Below are 22,380 nucleotides of genomic sequence, written 5' to 3'. Positions count from 1 at the left end.
TGAGGGGTTTAAAGTGCGTGTCCAACTCAATGTCCTTCTCGATCTTACCGGTCTTCAAAGCGCGAAGTTTCTTGCGAATCGAATTACTTGTCTTTGCAATATCTTTTACGACCTTCTCGCGCTCGCGAATCGTATCGCCCCAGTCGATCGCAGCCATCGCGGAACAAAAAGCAGAGTGTCGATCTCTCTCTGTAATAACGCTAATGTTTCACCTTCGACAACGTATCGGCAACGACTGACCGCTTTTGCGGTATCGCGAACACGTTAAATCCTTTTCTGTATCGCCCGTTTGAAAGCGCGCTGTCCTTGTCTATCACTACGAATCCATACTTGCATTGCCAACAATCATGGCACAACGAGAAAAATTCATCGTACGACATTCACGTGATCGTTGTACACGTGTTTCAAATTGGTACCATCCTGTTTGAACAGGATCAGCAGATTTGCGTTGTCTCGAATCAGATGTTTAGGTATTCTCGCATACGTCTGACAGAGATAGAAGGAGTTGACGCTCGAGTGCCTGCCCATTGAGAAATACTCTCTCACAGCGTCTTACTTATCGCATGCCACGTCGTCGAAGACAAATATCGAATTTGGACACGCGTCGCTCGGTGGAATGACGTCATTGTTATTGGAGAACGTAAAATAGCCGATTTCGTCGATCGATGTCAACAAATTCTCCAAATATCGATATTTCGGCTATTGCAGCGATTTCGAGTACACGTACACGTTTTCGAAACGTACACCGTGCGGACTTTCCAGCAAGCTAATCAGAACGTTGGTTTTACCGCAATTCGAAGGGCCGCAAATGATCGCGCGTATAGTAGTCGGTAACATCGTACCGTGCTTGCGTTTCTCCACGTTGCCCCCCATCGACCGTGATCTGTCGTCGCAATTCGTCACGCGAATCGCCAACGGTTGTCGCACGAATCTCATTTCTTTCTACACTGCCGACTTTCTGGCTGACTCAAACGCCTATTTATAGGCGAGCGGAACCGCGAATCGCTCAGTAGCAAAAAAATGTTCGTCCTACTGTCGAGATCTACCGATATTCGCGACTTGAGCGCCGAACAGCTGCAATTTGTGCCGAAAGCCGTTCTGCTGCAAACGTATGGCGATCACGTCCACTACGTGTGGGATAAGCTTCCGGAACATTTAAAGGCGGATTTGGAGGTTCAGACATATCGTCGCTGTTACGAACATTACAATCGACCGTGGCAGCGAACGCACATCGACGGTCCCGCGCCAATGATAAAGGATTGCGGCGAATGTCAACAAAAAAAAATGGTGGAGGCCTGTTAAATCGCGCGATAAACGCACTTCCGTTCGAATTACACATTCCCAGCTATCAATTTTGCGGTCCGGGAACTCGTTTACAGAAACGATTGGCGAGAGGCGATCAAGGTATCAATCCATTGGACGCGGCGTGTCGCGAGCACGACATAGCCTATTCGCGTAACCGCGATCTCACCGAGAGACACGCGCGGACGAGATACTCGCTGCGGAAGCGCGAAAACGCATTACCGCGAGAGATTCGACTCTCGGAGAGAGAGCTGCCGCTACAGCCGTCTGGGCGACCATGAAGGCTAAGACGAAGCTCGGAATGGGTTTAAAAACAAAAAAATCGAAAACGGTGAAGAAAAAAAATCTAACGAAAAAACGGATACTTCTGACAGCGAAACGAGGCGGCGTATTGCCGATTCTACCGTTGTTGGGAGTTCTTGGTTCTCTGGCCGGCGGAGCGGCGGCAGTCGTAAAGGCCATGAACGATAACAAAGCCGCGCGGCGTCAGCTGGAAGAGATGCAACGTCACAATCGCGCCGCGGAAGGTCGCGGACTTTATCTCGCTCCGTACAAATACGGACAAAGGCTGTATCTCGGCCCGCACAAACGCGGGCGAGGAGTAGCGTCAAAAAAAAAAAAAAAAAAAAAAACGTCAAAAAGACGTTAAATATGCCCGCGGGTATTACGACTAACGTACAATTGAATCGACTGGCAAGGCGTTTGCGCGTACCGTTCTTCAGAGGTGTCTTTATGCGTGATTCGTTACCGATCGGCGGTGTACGTCGAAACGAGAGCGGTATCGTGAATTTGGACGACGCAGCGGGTCCCGGTACTCATTGGGTAGCGTACGCAAAGAGAAAAGATCGAGTCGTATATTTCGACAGTTTCGGCAATCTTCGACCACCAAAAGAATTGGTGCGATATTTCGGGCCGAGCGTGACGAAGATCGAGTACGTCTTATCAGCGATACCGATCAGAACATCTGTGGACAATTGTGCCTGCAATTTCTCCGGACGATCGACGCTAATTTAAAGCCTGACGGTGCGCCGTGGTGACTCAGTATTCGTTAACGGTTTCCACCGACATGTCTATAACGTTCACGCTGACGGGGAAGAGCAGCATCCTCGCGGAGCACTATTTTTCCGCAGTGGATCTGAGCGACGGTGACTACGAACTCGGTCTAACGTGTTTTGAGACTTATCACACGATTCCGAACGTGAATTCTTCGAACAATAAATTTTATTTCGACGAGGATGACACGGAAATTACGATTCCCGAGAGATCGTACGAGATACGAGCCATAAATGAGTTTTTGAAACGCGAAATTTCACGAAAACGCCCGCGACGCGTAAATCATTCCAACGATAATCGTACGTCGGTCGCGAATATCGTGCGAGAGGCGACCGCTCGCGCGAACGGCTACGAAGACGAGGCCGCGGAATACCCGATAGTGCTCCGCGCAAATTACAATACGATGAAGAGCGAGATCAAGTGCGCTTTCAGAGTGAACTTTAACAAACCGAACAACGTCGGATCGCTGCCGGGATTCTCGTCGAAGCGTATATTGCAACCGAGACAGTGGCACGAGTCAGACGCGTCGATTAATATTATCAACGTAAACATTATCCGCGTGGAGTGTAACGTAACCGCGGGTGCGTACAGCAACGGCAAACGTGTTCACACGATACACGAATTTTCACCGAGCGTACCACCGGGATATAAGATATCGGAAACGCCGGCGCAGATCATTTATCTGCCGATCATCGCGCGAAGCGTTACGGATCTAACGATACGCGTCACGGATCAAGACGGACGATTGCTCGATTTTCTAGGAGAAGAGATCACTGTCAGATTGCACGTACGACGGCTACAGCGATAACGCGCGACGTGTGACATGTTCGTGTTGAACGACTCGGAGCACGCGACAAATAAGAATATCTTTACGACTGCGACGATCGACGATATCATCAAATCGACATTCGGTAGCGTTAAAACTGATACGAAAACAGAGACGAGAAAGAAGCTCAACGCATCAAACGTTAAATTTTTACAATCTCTGGGATTCGCGGTACGAAACATCTGAACGATGACTGAAATTCTTAACATCGGAGGCGAGCCGGTCTTTGACGATCGCATCGTCAAGATCGAGACTCACACGTACAACCCGTACGCCAACACAACGTTCGAGTATAGCGACGAGATACGAATACTTATACAACAGCAGGATCTGTATACGTTGCCGTGCGAAAGTTTTCTCTACGTCGAAGGAACATTGACGGTGACCAGAGCAGCCGGTCAAGCCGATAACGTGGTATTGGGTACTAATTGCGTCGCGTTCATGTTTGACGAGATTCGATACGAGCTCGACGGTATGGAGATTGATCGTTGCAGAAACGTAGGAATAACACGCTCAAGAACTACGTTACGGTATCGTCCGACAGAACCGTGATCCTGCGAAACGCGGGCTGGGAACCACATAATAACCCGAACGGATATTTCAATTTCTGCGTACCGCTCAACTTGTTACTGGGATTTTGCGAGGATTACAAACGCGTGGTGATCAACGCTCGTCACGAATTGATCTTGATACGAGCGCGCAACGACAACAATTCCCTGGTGGGAAGTCTCGCGTTGGAGCCTACTATCAAAATACTCAAGATACAATGGCGAATGCCTCACGTGGTATTGAACGAGATCAACAAGCTGTCGATGCTGCGCACCTTGGAAGACGGACGATATTTAAGTATGGGTTTTTTTTTCTTTTTTTATTGAAATATAAAAAATATGACCATGGGAGGAGCCCATATGGTCTGTTTACATGGGTTGAATCACAGATTAAGTGTTGGGTACTTATCTTAAGGTCGTATCACACGCACACCTCAATAGAGGTGCTCCAATCCTAATCTACATTTATTTAAAGCTACAGGTCTATTCAAAATAGCTATCTCGAGAGGGAGTGTCGTTATGACACCCACGCGGCCGCGCGCAAAGCCCTACAAGTATTAGGAGGAAGATCCTCCTTGAAACCTAACCTAAAACTTATAAATTTTATAATTCGACACGCCATTTGAATCTTTATGTGAGAAAATTAAGAATCGCACAACACATAAATAAATAAATAAATATGAAATTTCCTATCGTGTTGCACTTTAAAATTAAAATTAAAATTTAAGACTTAAGCTTACAATTCTCGTAAAATTACGCCCAGATAACAGTGGTAATCAGTTGAGCGTTAACTAATTTAAACAAACAAAATAAAATTGTCTTAAAGTTAAGACAGAGCACACCTCGAATGCATCTATTCGTACAAATCCTTCAATCATCTTTAGGTATAATTATCTGTTAAATTCTAATAAGAGAGTCCTTAATCATATAAAGATCGGCAATGAACATATAAACTTTTCCAAAATGAATGCCACTCTCGGTGAGGGGAGCTGAAGTAAAAACTCCAACGAGTAGGGGCCATAACCGAATAGTCCAAATAAAGCCTTTATCAGGGTTTCACGCTGATCATCATATTTAAAGCAAGTCCAGAAAACGTGTTCTGGAGTCTCCAACTCTCCACAGTATGGACAGTCCGGGGAATCCACCATGAGGAATCTAAACAAACTATCATGCAGGGACGAGTGTCCACATCTCAAGCGGTTAATAGAAGTAAATGCCCTTCTCTTAATGATAAATTCATCAAACCATGCCTTTTTAAAGTCAACGTTATTCTGATCATAGAAGAATGAGAAGAACCTAGACCCTCTGAAGATCCTTTCCTCAAAACACCATTCTATTGATTCTTTGTTAATTTCATTTTTCCATAAGCGCTTTAACTCTTTATGAGGAATTTCTTTGAAATCTCCATTTGGGCCATTACAGGCTGCCTTGGCGGCCCCATCTGCAAGTTCATTCCCCCTAATGCCCACATGCGATGGGATCCAAACAAGATTAATATTCCAGTTCCTTTTTACAAATTTAACCAAAAGGTTTCTTATTTCTAAGATCAAGAAAGAGGTCTGGGAAGGCTTAAAGCAAGAAGAGATAGCCAGTAAGTTAGATAGTGAGTCCGAGAAAATAAAAGCCTCAGATCATTCATGTTCCTCACAGATCTGAAGGGCTTTTAGAATAGCCATTGATTCCACCGTAAAGAAGGAAAGGAAACCAAAGGAGGATGCGCTGAATAATACCTCACCGGACTGCGAAACGACCGAAAAACCAGAGGAATTTACCTCCCTCATGTTAGTAGATCCATCCGTGAAAATAGCTTGATTAGAGAGCAAGACCTGACCAAAAATCTCATTAAATTTAGCCATGGGAACAGAATCCTTTTTAATTAAATCACCAGAGACCCTGTCTACCTCTATGTGGGCGAACAGAGCTTCAAAGTTCTCAGGATAGCAAATCGGATGTTCCCTCTGAGGGATATATTCCATATATTCTTTAAAAGAAGAAAGAGCCTCCAAGAAGGGGTCACTCATGCGTTTACCGTGCTCGATAAGTCTGCTGTTGCTTAAGTGTATTAATCTTTCCTTCAGGGGATGTGATACACTGGACCAAACTCTAAAGAGAAAACCCAATGCCAGATATTTGAATCTAAAATAAAGGGAGGGTTCACGAAGTTCTGCAAGCATAACATTAAGGGGAGTTGAACATCTGTAACCCATAACCAATCTAATTGCTCTCATCTGAATTTTGTCCACCTTCGTAGACAGGTCCCTGGAGACAGAACCCATAAGGAAACCTGCATATTCAAGTCTAGAACGGATTAACGCCCTATAAACCTTCCTAAGGACGTATGGGTCAGAGCCCCACCACTTCCTACCTAAACATTTAAAAGTTCTGATTGAGTTTGCACATCTCTTTTCTAGCTTCAGCATATGAAACTTCCAATTTAGATTTTTATGAAAGGAGACTCCTAGAAAAAGTACCACATCAGATGGGTGAATTAAAGTACCAGAAACGTTCAAAGGGGTGCTCATTTTCATTCTAGTCTTATTAAAGATACAAAACTGTGTCTTTAATGGAGATAATACCAACCCAATTTCTTTTAATTTCTTCTCAATATATTTAATGGCCTGTTCTAAATTCTTTATTCCAATAGCCAGCGACGGGGAGGTTGAGTAAAGACAAATATCATCTGCGTACTGAAGCATATGCACATCCCCGTGACTCATATTATCTATTTCAGTAACATATATTGTGTACAGTATCGGGCTAATTACACTACCCTGCGGAAGACCCCGATAAGCGAACCTCTTTTCATCCAACTCATAAAAGCTACATGAAACCCTTCTAAACGAGATCAGATTATAAATAAATGTTTTGCTCTGTGGGGGGAGACCCAGAGTAGCCAACTTATCAATGAGAATATCTGGGAGGACGGAGTCATAAGCTGACTTCACATCTAAAAACGCAGCTGGAGTAGCCCTTTTCTCTTCAAATCCTATCAAAATGTCCGTGTATAAAATTGTTAAGTTGTCAAGACAGCTTCTCTGTCTTCTAAACCCATATTGCGAATCCGGGATAAGTTTATTCATTTCCAACCACCAAAGAAGTCTATTCGTCACTAATCTTTCCATGACTTTACATAAACACGATGAGAGTGATATAGGTCGAAATTTAACTTTGGTTCCTTGTTTTGGAATAAAGAAAACCAAGTAATCTCTCCATTCCTCCGGAAAACTGCCCTCCTTGTAAAGGAGATTGTAAATTTTTAAAAGAAAAGCCTTGCCCAACGGGGAAAATTTCTTAATAATTCTATAATCGATTCCATCCAGTCCAGGGCTAGAACCTAAATTTACCGATTCCAAAGCCCAATCAAGTTCCTCAGGCAAAAAGGGCAAGTCCAGGAAAGGATCCGTTTCCGGAGAACTCAAGGATTCGTCTGGTCGAGGAGTGGGAGCCCACGGGGGGAAGAGTTCTTCAATTTGATTACGGACATTGTCGATTTTCTCTGCAGGAATTGCTCTACCTGTCTCCGTCCTGTTCCATCTCGAATCAAACTTCTTCATGGTGTCCCAAACCATTTTAGGGTTCGTATCTCTTTTGAGGGATTCTGCGAAACCCCTAAAAGCCTCAAGTTTAATCCTCCTTAACCCTTTCCTTGTTACCTCATACTGATATCTATAGGCCTCATAATCTACAGCTCTACCCGTTTCCATAAAAATCTGTAATTTTAACTTTCTTTCCGCTATCCATGCATCGCATTCCTCGTTCCACCAAATACACGGAGGACGAGGAGGAGAGGGAGGGGGGCTCCGAAAATTCCCCGGGGTAGCCTCCCCCACTGCCCCCTCCACAATTGCCAAGAACAAAGAATACAAGACCGAGGGGCTAAGCAGATCCGACGACATCAAGATTCTAAGATCTTTGTCCATAATAAAGCTAAACTGATTCCAATCTGTGTGTTTATTGTATAATTTGGTTCGCTTACGTGGAAAAGAGGAGGGGCCTCTGTTCATTGATGACGTAATCAAAACCGGATAATGATCCGATCCCCAGGCGTCATCTAAAGTCTGACATCTCAGTCTAGGAGCAATGGAAGCATGACAGAACGCCAAATCAATGGTTGAAGGGCCGCACGAAGCGTTGCCCAAGAAGGACGGGGCACCGTCACTTACTAGGACGAGTTCAGTATCCTCAATCGCAGACGATAGTGGCCTACCCGATTGACAGAGGAACGAAGACCCCCACACCGGGCTGTGAGAGTTGAAATCACCTACGAACATACATCTACTACGACCATTATTGTTATCAAATTGAGTGAAAAATCTTACCCACTCGTTTTCAGAAATTTGACCACTCTGAGGAGGTCTATAGCAAGATATAATAATAAGATTAAAATCGGACAAAAAAACTTCAATTGCACATGCTTCTATTCTACCTGCGCAATCCTCCAGCACAGAAATCTCTCTGTATTTAAGGGCATGACTAACCAAAATAGCCACCCCTCCGCCTCTACCTATAACCCTATCCCGTCTTATCGTATCGAACCCTCTCAACATGAAATTAAATTGTGGTTTAAGCCATGTTTCCAAAATTGCTGCGCAATCGAATAATGTACTCTGCCTTTCCAATTCTTGAAAACGCTGTAACAAGGAATGTGCATTCCAATGTATCAACCTAAATTTATCCATTTCAAAATATGGAATGAGAAAAAACCAGAAAGAGTAAATTAAGAAAAAGTAAAAAAAAATGTAAAAGAAGAAGATTTACCTATTCAGTAAAAATATAAAAATGAAGAAGTTTTTTAAAATTAAGAAAAAAATGCAAAGCTCTAAGGCAAAGCAAACTGGTTAAGCTACTAAGCTATTAAAGATTCTGTAGTTATAATAATACCAGAGAGCGTTAACGCGTAAAAATATAAAAAGAATAAAAAAAAACTTTTGACAAAACTCTATTCTTTTATGTTCTCCTTGTGGAGCTTCATGGTTCTCTCTAATCTAGTCACCAGTTGGTCCAGTTGCTTCATGGTAGACGCCTTTTCCATTATTTCCAAGAGTTTGGATGAGATCTCCGGAGCCACCTTCCCAAGGCTAGCAGCAAATGTTCTTCCTCTCGAACTGGATTGTAGACTTGTCGCAAAGTTAGACGCAGACGTGCCACCCCTCGGCGGAAGAAGAGGGAAGTTTCTTGAAGAAAACGCTGGCGGACGCCGATCCTCATATAACAGGCAATTTTTATTTTCCCTTTTCTGAACTAAGGCCCTTGCCTCCATAAAGGGAAGATTATCAACGGCCATAACTTTTGCAATCTCGAGGTTCTTTATACATTTAAGGCATTTTCTATCACTAGTAGCGTGTTCTTCCTCGCAGTTGATACATTTCTTTGGTTCGGAGCAAGGTTTCTCCTTGGAGCTAACATGGTTCTCACTGCCACATTGCAGACATCTGGGCTTCCTTTCGCAAAATTTAGATAGATGACCAAATAGGCCGCAGTTGAAACAGAGTCGTACCGACCTTTGAAACGGTGATGTATGAGCAATTGTTTTATAGATCTTTACATGGTCCGGTAATTCTTCACCCAATTTCTGGACACAGACCGCCTCCGAGTCCGACCAAATACCAGTGGTGCGATCCCTCCTCTTCAGCCTGAAGAGGTCCGAGATTAGGATATCCTGATTCTCTTCCTCGATTACAGTCTTTAGCTCAGTCAAGGATATGTCGAGAGGAATACTTCTTATAACAAATTGACGAGTTAATTTGTATTTCGGAATGTATGTTATAAATCCTTCATCCTTAATGAACTTGTTCCTCAAAGCCATATTAGCCGCGGCCTTTGACGGAAATGTAACCTTCCACGTGTTGAATGAAGAAGGCGCAACGCTATCATATTTTACTTTCGCTGACCTGAGTTTTTTAGCCATTGTAATCATTGAGAAACGTTTCCTGGGTTGATCCTTTGTCGAAGGGATGCGGAACAAAACTATAAAGGGGGCTTTTGTGTAAGCTCCATATAAAGTAGTCGACTCAGTTGACCCGGACTTGCTGTCCTGATTCTTAGTTGGTGGGATAACCTCTCTTTTTGTATTTGACTTACTCGTAGTCGTCGGGGCTTGTTTACCTGATTTCTTCGCGGTGGAAGACATAGTACTCAAGACGACTTGTCTCTTCTTGCTGCTCTTATTATTCACCATAGATCCTGCAGCCTCCTCCTCTTCAGTGGAAGAGGGAAGGGGACGCTTTCTTGATTCATCTTCAAACTCCATATTATCCGTCATTTCACCCTGATAATTCTTTGGTTGCGATAAAAAAGCTTGAAAATCTTCTCTAGCATCTTCAAAAGTAGGCGAAACGGGGGACGGGGGGTTGCCCCCAGCCGACATGTCGGCCGAAAAAGGTTAACGCCCCTCTCGTCAAGAAATATTCTTCACACGCAATGGACCGAACAGTAGCCCCACACAAAAAGACTCCCGGCAGACAGCGGACGCGCCTGTGCTCACACAGGGCGCTCAAAGATGACTCAACTATCCGCAAATTATAATCACTCACAATTTTAGGCGGGAGATAACTCGCCACCGTGCGCACGCCACGATGGCGAAACCGGAAGTCTAAGTATGGGTTTCCGTTCGTGGGATCTGTACGAGTATCCCCTGTTGCAGAACACGACCAAGCATTCGTGGGCCATTAAGACCGCGACCCTGCTCGAGAAACCGCGATACGTCGTCTTCGCTCTGCAGACGGGTCGGAAGAACGTCATGTCCGCCGACACAAGCCGATTCGACGACTGCAACTTGACCAACGTAAAACTTTATCTAAACTCGGAAGTTTATTCGTACGACGATCTGAATTTGGACTTTGGTAAACACAGATGGACGATTCTGTACGATATGTACGCACGTTTCTGCAAGGGATACTACGGATACGAATATCTCGAGCCGAGTCTCACCGTTTCGACTTTTCTACGTAACGGTCCGTTTGTGATCATCGATTGCTCTCGCCAAAACGAATCCGTCAAAAACGCTACCGTGGATGTTAGACTAAAATTCGACTGCATGGAGAACATACCGCCGAATACCTCCGCGTACTGTCTCATCATACACGACCGCGTGATTGAGTACAACCCGTTGACGAACGTGGTGCGCAAAATAGTCTGAATGTTCGCGGCAACGTCGACGTAAATATTTTCTCTCTCTTTCCATCAATCTCCGATACAATTATTGAGAGGGGAAAGGGAGGGGGGAAGTATAAATCAGAGTGTCGCGAGACGGTTTGCAGAGTTGCGCGTCATTCCTCTCGAATGACGCATCGACGAGCGAGAGAAAGATAAAGAAATCTCGTCATGTCCGTACCAACGTTTGTGGACCTGCAAGGATTCCTCGTCGGGATGAAATTTGTCGTGAAGGAGGTGGCGGTGCTGAGAGAAGGCTGCGTTCTGACGCATCACATCTTTAATTACCCCATGCCGTGGAATCTCCTCACAAAATCTGACAAATCGTGCGATACCTGGTTGATTCGCAATCACCATAGATTACGATAAGAAGACGGAAACGTGCCGTACAGTATGGTAAAACACCTGATTACATTGGCCGTGTTTGGTATAAAAGAAGACAAAAAAGAAGACAAAGAAGACGATGACGACGAGATGCCGACTCTTGTGTACGTCAAGGGATGCCAAAAACGAGAATGGCTAGTCGATCTGCTGGAGAATTATGCGCGAAAAAACCTAATCGTCGAGACTCTGGATGCGCATTGAGACCAATACTATGCGATGCGGAAAACATAAAAAAAAGTTCTATAAACATTATTTCCCCCTCTTCCTTTCCCCCACCACATCATTACTTTGGGAATTGTCGCGTATACTCGATTAATTTTATATGATCAGTCTTGTCGCGATCGTTTGTACTGACGGTCAACTTCTCAGAGTCTAGAGAGCGAAAATGTTCTCCTTTGAAGGATGCAATAGCAGCAGCAGCAGCAACAACGGTGCAAAACGCATGAATACCATGAATTATTACGTGCCGATTCACGACGTTAAAACTCAAACGTATGAGAAGAAATGTAATAGGTAAGTTTCGTTTAGGATAAAAAAAAGCATATAGAGCCTACCTCAGTTTTTATATCTTAGCAAATTGTAATACTTACGATAAATAAAACTAATTTTATTTATTTTATACAGCATTTCGTTAGATCGTCGCGCGGTTCGTATACTCAGCAGACGATACGCGCTGACAGCTATGGAATACAAATTCCTCGAAATTGGTATCAACGTGGGTCCACCGAGCTACGTGGAGATTGCCGTTGGAGATCCTCGCCGAGGAAAGGAACTGCTGTTGTCTCTCGAAACGTGGAAGGCACTATACGAGCAACGGCAAAATATTCAGAATTTCTTTCGCAATGACTTCAAAGATATCCATAGTTTTATAAACGTTGGACCGCTAACGGTGAGAGTTTGTATGGTTAATAACATCAAACTCATACGTCTCGAATCTGCAAACGTATGCTTGAGAATGACCGAATCGACGATGCATCGTATGTTCGATCTCGATCGGTGCATCGATGCGAGATTCGATCGTTTGATCAGAATACTTGCGACGGTCGATGCAAAGTTTGCGCAGTTCTCCGATATCGCGTCCACTGTGAAGGATCCCAAGGAAGCGTCGAATGTAATATACGCTAGCGATGCGTTCAATATGAATCAGATCGTCGATTGTGAGCTCGCAGCTTTAGTTTTTTAGTGTGTAATATATACATATTATGTAAAAAAGAGTTAAATAAACAGGCTTTTTTTACAACTAAATAAACGATGTAATTTCTTTGCGTGCATGTCCATCCCTACCTATATTTTATCAAATGTTGTTTACGACGAACATGTTTTTTACGTACTGCGTCGTAAAAAATAGCGCGAAATTGTTTAGTTTACGCGATAACACCTCCCCCTTTTCCTCAAAAATGTTGTTTACGACGAACATGTTCCAACAGGTTCGATGCGTTATCGGGTCGATCATCGTCCCGATGACGTCATTTCTTCCTTTGTTTTTTTACGTACTGCGTCGTAAAAAATAGCGCGAAATTGTTTAGTCTACGAGATAACACCCCCTTTTTCCTAGAAAAATGTTGTTTACGACGAACATGTCCCGACAGGTTCGATGCGTCATCGACAAAACACGCTCCCTACACAGTGCGCTATCGAGTTAGTCTTACCCATTGTACGCCGCCTAGCGGCGTCGTTGAGAACGAGGCCCCCGTGACCCGACGGACCCCGCGGCGCAACCGCGGACTTCCACGCGGCCCCCGCGGACCCCCGCGAACCTCCACGCGGACCCGCGGCGCGACCGCAAACGCGAACGCGAACCCCCTCCCCCCGCGCGGACCAGCGGCGCGGGTGAGTCATCCCGGTGACTCATCCCGGTGAGTCATCCCGGTGGTATATCAAGGTCAACCCCCCTTCCCCTCACCCCACGAAAAATCCGATATTTTTGTGTAACCCAATACCCCCTCCCCTTACCCCCCGAAATCCGATATCCTTGTGTAACCCGATACCCCCTCCCCCTCACCCCCGCGTTATCTCCTTGTAACTTAATACCCCTGTGTAACCCGATACCCCCCTCCCCCTCAGCCCTGCAAAATCCGATACCCCCCTCCCTCACCTCCCCGCGTAATCCGATACCCCCCTCCCTCACCCCCGCGTAATCCGATACCCCCCCTCCCTCACCCCCCCCCCTCGGAGCTCCTGGTTTAGAACCCGCCTAGTATAACTACTGATTTTTTGCGGGAAAAAAAATGCCGAGAGGGAACTAACGGGCCGAAAAATATACCACCGATGGGGATCGATACTTGAAGGTCCCAACTACCTGTAGAGGCGGCACAAGGCCTATTTCCATTGGTTTACTGGGTCGTTTTTGAAGTAAAAAAAACGTTGGAGTGTATTTTACCCAGTGTGACCAAAAAGGGTTAATTCATATATACCTAAATACTAACTTTCACAAACTAGATATTTTTTTTTGACAAATTACCAATTCTTTAAGTAATCTACACTTCTCACAAAAATTAAAGAAATACTAAATTTATCTTTAAAAATAGGCAAAATTCAAGCAGCTGTAACTTTGTTAAAAATAAACAAAATTTAAATTTAAAAAAAGGATTTTAAAGCTTGAAATTTCTACTTTCAAAAAGTCACTATTATTTTTTAGTTTCTGTGAGTTTGGTAATTTTTACATATAAAAAACTACGAGCTGGACAAAATAGAAAATTTTTCTTTCACTTTGTGGGCCTGTCATGCTTAAAAAAAAATCCGCGAAAATTTTCAATTTTTTAACGTAAAAGCTTGAAGTTTTCCTTGCAAAATCTTTTTTTTTTTAATGTTTCTACAATTTTTTGTTACTAATTTATCGCGGATTGAACAAGAAATCAGCTTTCTGACTTTGATTGCTCATAACTCCCTTAGAAATCATCGTATTGCAATTCAAGAAATAGATTCTTAAAGCTGAAACTTTGCTCTATTAAACGGTATAATTGCCAATTTTTTAAAATAACAGATATGATACAAATTGATGAAAATAATGTAAAAATTAGCGATTTTTATCTTTTTTATTTTGACCCAGAAAACAATTGTACAGAACAACAATGCAGACACGTAAAAACATTTAAAAAAAAAATTTTAAAAGGAAAACTTCAAGCTTTCACATTAGAAAGTTGAAAATTTTTGCAGATTTTTTTTGCACGTGACAGGCCTACAAAATGAAAGAAAAATTTTCTATTTTGTCCAGTTCGTAGTTTTCTATATGCAAAAGTTACCAAACTTACAGAAACCAAAAAATAATAGTAACCTTTCGAAAGTAAAAATTTTAAACTTGAAATTTAAATTTTATTCATTTTTAACAAAGTTACAGCTGCTTGAATTTTATCTAGTTTTAAAGATAAATTTAGTGTTCCTTTAATTTTTGTGAGAAATGTATAATTTACTTTTACTTAAATATTATTAATTTTTATGTATTTGTTGTTATTGCTAATTTTGTAAATAATTAAAAAATAAATAAAAATGTTTTGCAGATCCTTGCTTAACACTACAAAATAAGTGATATCAGTAAAAAATTACCTTTTTCAAAAAAAGTAAAAGAAAGTGCCAAGTACACGCAATGTATTTTTTAAATTCAAAAATCTAACCTATATATATACATATAAGTGGTAGCTTTATATTTTTTTCACAAAATTATATTACTTAACTTAACTCAAGTGACATGTATTTAAAAAAAAAATGTAAAATCTTTAAATTAAATTGCGCCAATTGTAAAGAGAATATGTATATTGCTTTGAAAATTGTTATGCAACTACTTTAAAGAAATAAAACCCAAGTGGTATCTTCGTATTCCTATTCAAGGGCCTTCCTATTCTAACCCAAGTGATAATAGCTTCTAAATTCTCTTTAACAAATTTTTAATATTACAAAGAATCATTTTAATTATAAAGAATTAAAAAAGTAACAGTACAAAATAAAAATATTTAATTAAAACAAAATAAATAAATTTTTATTGTAAAAAACTTGGCGCTGCTTTTTTACTCCTGTCGCATTCTTCCCTAAATTATGTTTATTGTTTTTTTATTCAATCAAAAAAGTACTAATGTTTAAATTTTAATGTTTAAATTTCAAAGTCTAGCAGCGCCAAGTTTTTTTTACAAAGAAAAATTTATTTATTTTGTTTTAATTAAATATTTTTATTTTGTACTATTACTTCTTGTTAAGAGCCGGGCTTTAAACGAGCGATATGCTCCCGCCTTTAGAGAGGGCAGCTCCTGTGTGGCGAGCGTTCTAAGCGCCACTCGTGCGGTGCGGTCGTTGTCTGCGTGCAGTCGTCACGGTTGTGTGTCGTCTGCATAAAAGCCTTGACCATCGTTGAGTCAAGATGTGTTGTGTGTTGTTCTTGTGAATTGAATAAAGAGTTTCTATAGTATAAAGAACTTGTACAGTCAGTGTCCTGTCCATCTCTACGCATCTCGCGTATCGTCTTAAGCGATCGAATTACTACAGGTTATGGCTCTAGGGCACGCTTGTCCTGCGGATCTGTAAGACGCGTAAATAAGTGGACGAAAAGTTCGTGAGACGCCGGCGAAGGACACCAAATAGAAAAGAGAGCGTTAGAAGATTAGAGGGTAAGTAAATGACAACTCTCAATGCTGACGAGCGAAACGAGAGAAATACCAGCTAATAAGAACTTTTGATATATACTGTTAGGAGAGGATAGAAGAAGGCAGATTTCTGCCTTTTTGGAAGATAGAGATAATGTATTGTTACGCCCGTGCTGGACACTGAGTAGAGAAGTCGGGGAAAGCTGTGAAGCGCGCTCCTTGACAACGGAAGTTTGTTTATGGATTTATTGATTTTCTGTTTGGCGGATTTTTGGAATCCGCACGCGTTCTGTTTTACGAGCTTGGAATAAACGCATTTCTTAAGTTCTTTTGAGTTCTCTTTCCTTTTGCGAGTTTCGCAAAATACGTGCGCGAGTGTGGAGTGCGCGATAGTGTTACGGCGGCGAGCTTACTCGACGAGCGTAACAGTATAATATAGAAGTAGAAATTCCCAGCTAATAAGAACGTTCGAGAAACGCTGTTAGAAGTTAGAAGGAGACAAACTCTTTTTGCCTCTTGATAAAAGTAGAGAAAGATGAAATTAAATGAGAATATGTACAATAAAAAGAGATAGAAAGATGCCGCTTGGTGGCAAGTCGGCGGGGTGTGCGTTCAAGTCCGAGCGTGAACGGCGAGAGTCATTGTTCTTGGCGCGCGGAAGTCCGATCGTGAACGGCGAGAGTCATTATTTTTGGCGCGCGGAAGTCCGATCGTAGACGGCGAGAGTCATTGTTTTTGGCGCGAGGAACTTGTTGCTGGGCGCGCACAACCACATAATCGATTTCAACTAACAATATAGCATCGGTGCTAGATGGCTAGGTTACGATATATGTATAAACATGATATGCGTATGTATAAAACTCTATATGACTCGGTATGAGTTTATTTTTTTGAAATCGGTGTGTATCGGGTCAGTGATCGAACATGACTTGCTGTGCGGTGTAGCTTGATTACTGTTCAGAGAAGCCGCGTAAATCTGTATGGGCCCCGTGCGTGTGCGTGATCAACCCGAGCTCCCATAGATCTTTTCAGCAGTGCTGGGGATCGCAACGGACAGTGGTGTGCGCGTACGGATAGTCCTGCAGAGGCGCGTGGTTTTTCTCGTTTTGGGGTTATTGTGAATTGCAGTGCGTTCTATATAACCTCATAAGCATTGAATTTTTATCGCTGAAAGAAGTTTGGTGATAGAAAAATTATTATATGTCAATAAGAATGTTGGTTTATCTTGTCAAAAGAAGAATGCTAATGTTCAATTGATATTTAAATCCCGATATAGATGGAAAAAGAGACAGAGAATCTTTTGGTGGAGGAAGAAGGCCAGGACGCGCTGGTCGACTACGACAGCGACACCAGTATAATTACGGTAATAGAAAGAGAAAGAGATAGCGAGGAGACAATAAGAAAAGATAAAGAAAAAAAAGATAAAAAGGAGGAGACGGAAACAAGAGGTGCAATCCCGAAAAAAAACATGCCTAAAATCAGAGAAAATATAGATGTGACCAGAGCATCGGAAGAGAACCGTCCAGTCCTGCCAATTGAAACCAAAATTTTGTATGAAAAGCAAGAAAAACTGGTCGCAAAAATGGACAAAGCGATGCAGATGCTGGACAAAATAATGACGAAGGCCACTGGGATGATGGAGAATATTATGGTGGAAGTTTCCCGTCTAAACTTAGAAAGAGAAAAGGTTAAACTTAGAAGTTTAGAATTAAATAATAAGAATACGCAAAGTTCAGTACATAATGATATAACAACGGTTAAAGAATTAGAAGTAGAGTCTAGAAAGAGAAAATTAGATGAAGCAAGAGTTTGTTCCGCCGGAGAAGATAGAAGTTTAGAAACAATTAAAAGCGCTATAGAAGTAGAACTAAACAGTCAAAGGTTGCATATTAGAAGAAAATATAAGCTGACGCAAAAATCCAACTTTAATCTTTGGATGGACTATTTGAAATCTGAGTTAATGAATAACGACTTGTTAGATGTAATAGATTCAAACATTGAAAGTCCAGAAAATCTTTCCGAATTAAAAGTTGCTAAGAGAAAATGTCTAGTTAGAGATATAATAATCAATCATTAGATGAAAATTATCATAAAAGGATCTTACATGAAAAAGATCCAAAAGAAATTTTAAAAAAACTAAGAGGATATAAAAAGAGTGAAATAAATGTTACTCATGCATCGGTACAAGCTAGACTTTATCAAATTAAAATGAGAAAAAATGAAAAAGTAAGTGATTTTTACGAACGCTTTGATTCAATAATTAGAGAATATGAATCATGTGAAGATGCGGTACCTCTTACAGAACAAAAAATTAGATCTGCATTTTATCAGGCTGTGTTAATTAATGTACCAGAGCTGAGAAATGTAGATTTGATTAGAAGACAATCGAGTCTTAAAGAAATGACAATAGATGAAATAAAGTCTTTTATGATGCAGTTAGAAGCAGAGAAGAAAAGCGAGAAGTTAGAGAAACCAGAGGTTAGAGTGCAGAGGGCTACCGCAGAAGAGCACAAGGAAGTAAAGTGCTACAGATGCAACAAATTGGGCCACATGGCAAAGGACTGCCCACTAGCAGGATCAGATGCTTGGTTCTGCTATTACTGCCAGGAGATTAGAGGACACAAGAGTGATAGCTGTCCTAATGCCGGTGCTCAGGCGAACAAATTTAGAGGAAAGAGGTATTTAAATAAAACCGTTAATAAAAATATAAACAAAAAGGGTAGATTTGCGCAAAAAGGCACAAAAAGAGTAGACAACAAAGGAAAAATAACCAAAATATAACCAGCTAAAAAACCTATACCAACAAAAACAGCAAAAGAAGAAAAATCAAAAGAAGGTAAATTACGCATGATTAAATTAATAGAAGATAGAAAAAGTTCGAAAGAGTTAGTCAATTTCATTGTAGATTCGGGTGCAACAGATCACATCGTGAATAAAAATATAATTCTGTCAAATTTTGAAAAATGTAATAATAGAGTTATTAAATGCGCGAATAAGAATGAGCTTGCAGACATTTTAATAGATGGTAAAGGAGATCTTTTGTTGCTAACAAATGAAAAAGAAAAGAAAGTCATTAAATTAACAAATGTAATTGCAACGAAGGAAATATCTGAAAATTTACTATCTCTAAGAAAGCTGGCTGATGCGGGGTTCAGTATTTATTTAGATAATAAATTGTTTAAGGTCTATAATAAACTGACAAATAAAATAGTTTTTGAAGGAATTTATGAGAAACCAAATTGGATTATACAATTTGAGGTCAAAAATAACAATATAGAGGATAATAATAATGTAGAATGTGGTGTGTATAAATGTAGAGCAGAAATTGTTCCACATTGTGAGCTTCCTGAACAGTCGCAAGCAAACATTCAGACCAATGAATCATCAATTTCGGAGGGAGAGTTAGATGAAAGGGATAATGTTGGCTCTGCGATTAGGAGAGAGAATGAAGGAAAACTCACAAATGTGAACGAAAACAAAAATATAGAATACAATAATGCTGAACTCGAACAAGTCATTAAGTTAGAGGATATACAAGCAATAGAAAGTATAGAAAAAATGTGTGAAAGCTCAGTAATTGAAAAAGTAAAGAAACTAGAGAAAATAAATGAGGCAATGTTATGGCATGTTAGATTAGGTCATGCATCGTTAAACTATCTAAAACAATTACAAAAAGTAGAAAAGAGATTAAAGAATGTAAAGTTTGATAACTCCATATTAGAGTGTGAAGTATGTATAATGGCAAAGATGGCAAAATTGCCGTTTAAAGAAAACAGAGATAGAGCACAGAGACCACTACAAGTAATACATACGGACATCATGGGTCCAATAAAACCTACATCCTATCCAGGACAAAAGAGGTTTATAATCACTTTCATAGACAACTATTCTAGATTAGTTTTACGTCTTGCGTTTTACGTTTCTTTGGTAGAGTACTGTCGTGAGTGTCTAACATAGAGACAGTATGGATTGCTCGTATAGAATAACGTACTTTTATTACAATATCGGGAGATACAGAGCTCGTAACCGCCAGACAGAGTACATCCACGAACCGGCGACTTAAAAACTAACTGAGAACGGACTCTCGCGCTATACTCGTTTTTGATTAGCCGATCGCGCGCATGTGCTCATACATAACAATTAGCAAAAGCCTACTCTCTGAAGACAAAAGATGAATCGGGAGAGGCTCTAGAGAAATATCTATATCCGCCAGAAATCTACTAGGAAAAGAGGAAAAGCTATGCTACGTGAAGTCAGATCAAGGCAAGGAATTCACGGGAGGTGCTTTTAAAGAGGTATTAATAAGAGAAAAGATAGAAGCCATATTTGCGCCACCGTACACTTCAGAACATAATGGAGTTGCAGAAAGGTTCAACAGAACATTGCAAGAGAAAGTAAGAACATATATGTTCGACTCGGGATTACCAAAAAGTATGTGGGAGTTGGCAGTTGACGCTGCTGTGCATGCGTACAACAGATCTCCACATAAGACTATAGAGTACGAGATCCCGTTGAAGAAGTTCTCATCAGAAACAAGTTGTCATTTCGAGCAAATAAAGAGATTTGGATGTATTGGATATGCAAGAGTACCAAAGCCTACGTCGAAATTTGACAAGAGAGCTATTAGAAGTGTGTTGGTAGGATATACTGACACTGGATATATACTCTGGCATCCAAGCACAAGAAAATTTATAAAGTCCCGACACATTAGATTTAATGAAAAGGTAACATATAAAAATGTATATCAAAACAGTCAAACAGAAAAAGAAAAAGACTCAGATAAAAATTGGATGAAAGAATTCGTAGAGGATGAGGAAAAGGGAGAACAAAAACTAGAGATTCCTGAGAAAAGAAAAAGAGGTAGACCGAGAAAACAAACAACACAACTAGACGAACAGAAGCAGAAGGTAGCACAAAAAGAAAGTGAAACTCCAATGACTAAAAGTAAAACTAAGAGAAAACTAGAAGATAATGGAGACACTGATGTGCGGAGAATAATAGAAGATGTTATTTTTGCTAATTATACTAATGTGAAAAATATTCAACGGAATATAGAGAATGAAGATGAATTACATCAATGCCTTATGGCATCGTTGAATAGAGAGCCTGTTACTTATGAAGAAGCTATATCAAGTAACGAAAAAGAGAATTGGAAAATTGCAGTCAAAGAGGAACTTGAATCTATGTATGCTAATCAAGTGTGGGAACTTGTCGATAGACCATTAGAGAAATTAGATGAAAGACGACCTAATATAATAGATTCAAGATGGGTTTTTAAAAGAAAATTAGAAGCAGATGGATCAACCAGATATAAAACGAGACTGGTGACAAGAGAATGTAAAGACAAGAATGTGTATGATCTGAAAGAGACATATGCACCGGCTTCGAGATTGTCATTGGTTAGATCCATACTGGTAATGATAAACAAATATAATTTATATACATGTCAGCTAGATGTAAAGACTGCATTCCTGAATAGAACTTTAGAAGAAGAAATATATATGGAAATTCCAGACGGAGTAGAAGTGGATGAAAACACCAAAAAGACTAAGGTGTGTAAATTAAATAGAGCTTTGTATGGATTGAAGAGAAGTCCAAAAAGATGGAATAAGAGATTTTCAGAAGAGGCTAAGAAACTTGGATTAGAGAATGATCTACATGAGCCATGCCTGTTCACGTGGAGGAAAGAAGGCAAAATAGTAATCATATTATTTTATGTAGATGACATGTTAGTTGAAGCAATTATCTGAAGAAATTAGAGGAAATCATAGAGAAGTTGAGTAAAATCTTTGAGACGAAGAATCTTGGAGAACCCAAGAATTTTCTGGGAATAACAATAGAACGAAACAAAGACGAAAGATATATGAATATTCATCAGATGCAATATACTGAGAGCGTACTGAAAAAGTTCCATATGAATGAATGCAAGCCTCAGAGTACTCCTATGGTAACCAGAAGGATGAGCAACAAAAACAAAACGAGTAAATTAGAAGAAAAGAACACTGGAAAGGAAATTATAAAAGTACCTTATAGAGAAGCAATAGGAAGCTTGATGTATCTGGCGAATGCCACACGACCTGATATAGCTTTTGCAGTGAATTATTTAGCAAGGAAACAATTAGAGCCTGCAGAAGAAAACTGGCAAGATGTAAAAAGAGTCTTCAGATATCTTAGAGGAACTGCGAATCGAGGATTAATCTTCTTCTTAGTCGTACACTCTTGACAGAGTGGTCGTGATTATGAATTTTTATATTGATTCCGCCAAATTTCTTGCAATTAGCCTCCATTTGTCTCTATTTGTGGCACTGCGGGAACATTCTGTAATGGGGCATTTTGTTGCCAATTTTATGAGATCAGTCCATCTAGTCGGGGATCGGCCGCGTGGGCGTTTGCCTTCCACTCGGCCCTGTACTACCAGGCGCTGCATGGAATCCTCATTACGTGTGATGTGTTCGAAGTATTTCAAGACCCGTAGCCGAACTGTCGACGAGAGCCTAGCTATGCTGTATGTTAAGCTCCTTTAATATTGAGGATTAATATTTAG

At 40.9% G+C, this 22,380-nt stretch overlaps 3 protein-coding genes across 4 annotated transcripts in view; 2 read left to right on the top strand and 1 right to left on the bottom strand.

Moving 5' to 3' along the window:
- The window catches only part of Sprt (PDZ domain-containing protein sprite), a 195,755-nt gene that overhangs the window by 123,670 nt on the left and 49,705 nt on the right, over positions 1-22,380 (bottom strand). The gene's annotated exons all lie outside the window — the stretch shown is intronic.
- LOC143906494 (uncharacterized) lies at positions 11,651-12,893 on the top strand. The gene is made up of 2 exons (XM_077422632.1): positions 11,651-11,778; positions 11,890-12,893. Exons 1-2 carry the CDS (start codon positions 11,651-11,653, stop codon positions 12,446-12,448), a joined length of 687 nt encoding a protein of 228 aa, XP_077278758.1. The 3' UTR covers positions 12,449-12,893.
- Positions 15,451-22,311, top strand: LOC143906493 (uncharacterized). The gene is given in 6 exon segments (XM_077422631.1): positions 15,451-17,908; positions 17,911-19,740; positions 19,981-20,034; positions 20,037-21,535; positions 21,715-21,984; positions 22,117-22,311. Coding segments are annotated over 6 exon segments (4,644 nt in total). The 5' UTR covers positions 15,451-17,112.

Source organism: Temnothorax americanus, unplaced genomic scaffold (genome assembly GCF_048541705.1).
Source record: "Temnothorax americanus isolate GAGA-0224 unplaced genomic scaffold, ASM4854170v1 Scaffold71, whole genome shotgun sequence".
Lineage (NCBI taxonomy): Eukaryota > Metazoa > Arthropoda > Insecta > Hymenoptera > Formicidae > Temnothorax > Temnothorax americanus.
This window is presented reverse-complemented; position numbering and strand designations above follow the sequence as displayed.

What these genes read in the sequence shown, in the direction of transcription:
- LOC143906494 (XM_077422632.1), top strand. Translation starts at nt 11,651, where the DNA reads ATGTTCTCCTTTGAAGGATGCAATAGCAGCAGCAGCAGCAACAACGGT. An exon ending in TATGAGAAGAAATGTAATAG is followed by an intron (nt 11,779 to 11,889) that starts GTAAGTTTCGTT and finishes TATTTTATACAG; the next exon opens with CATTTCGTTAGATCGTCGCG.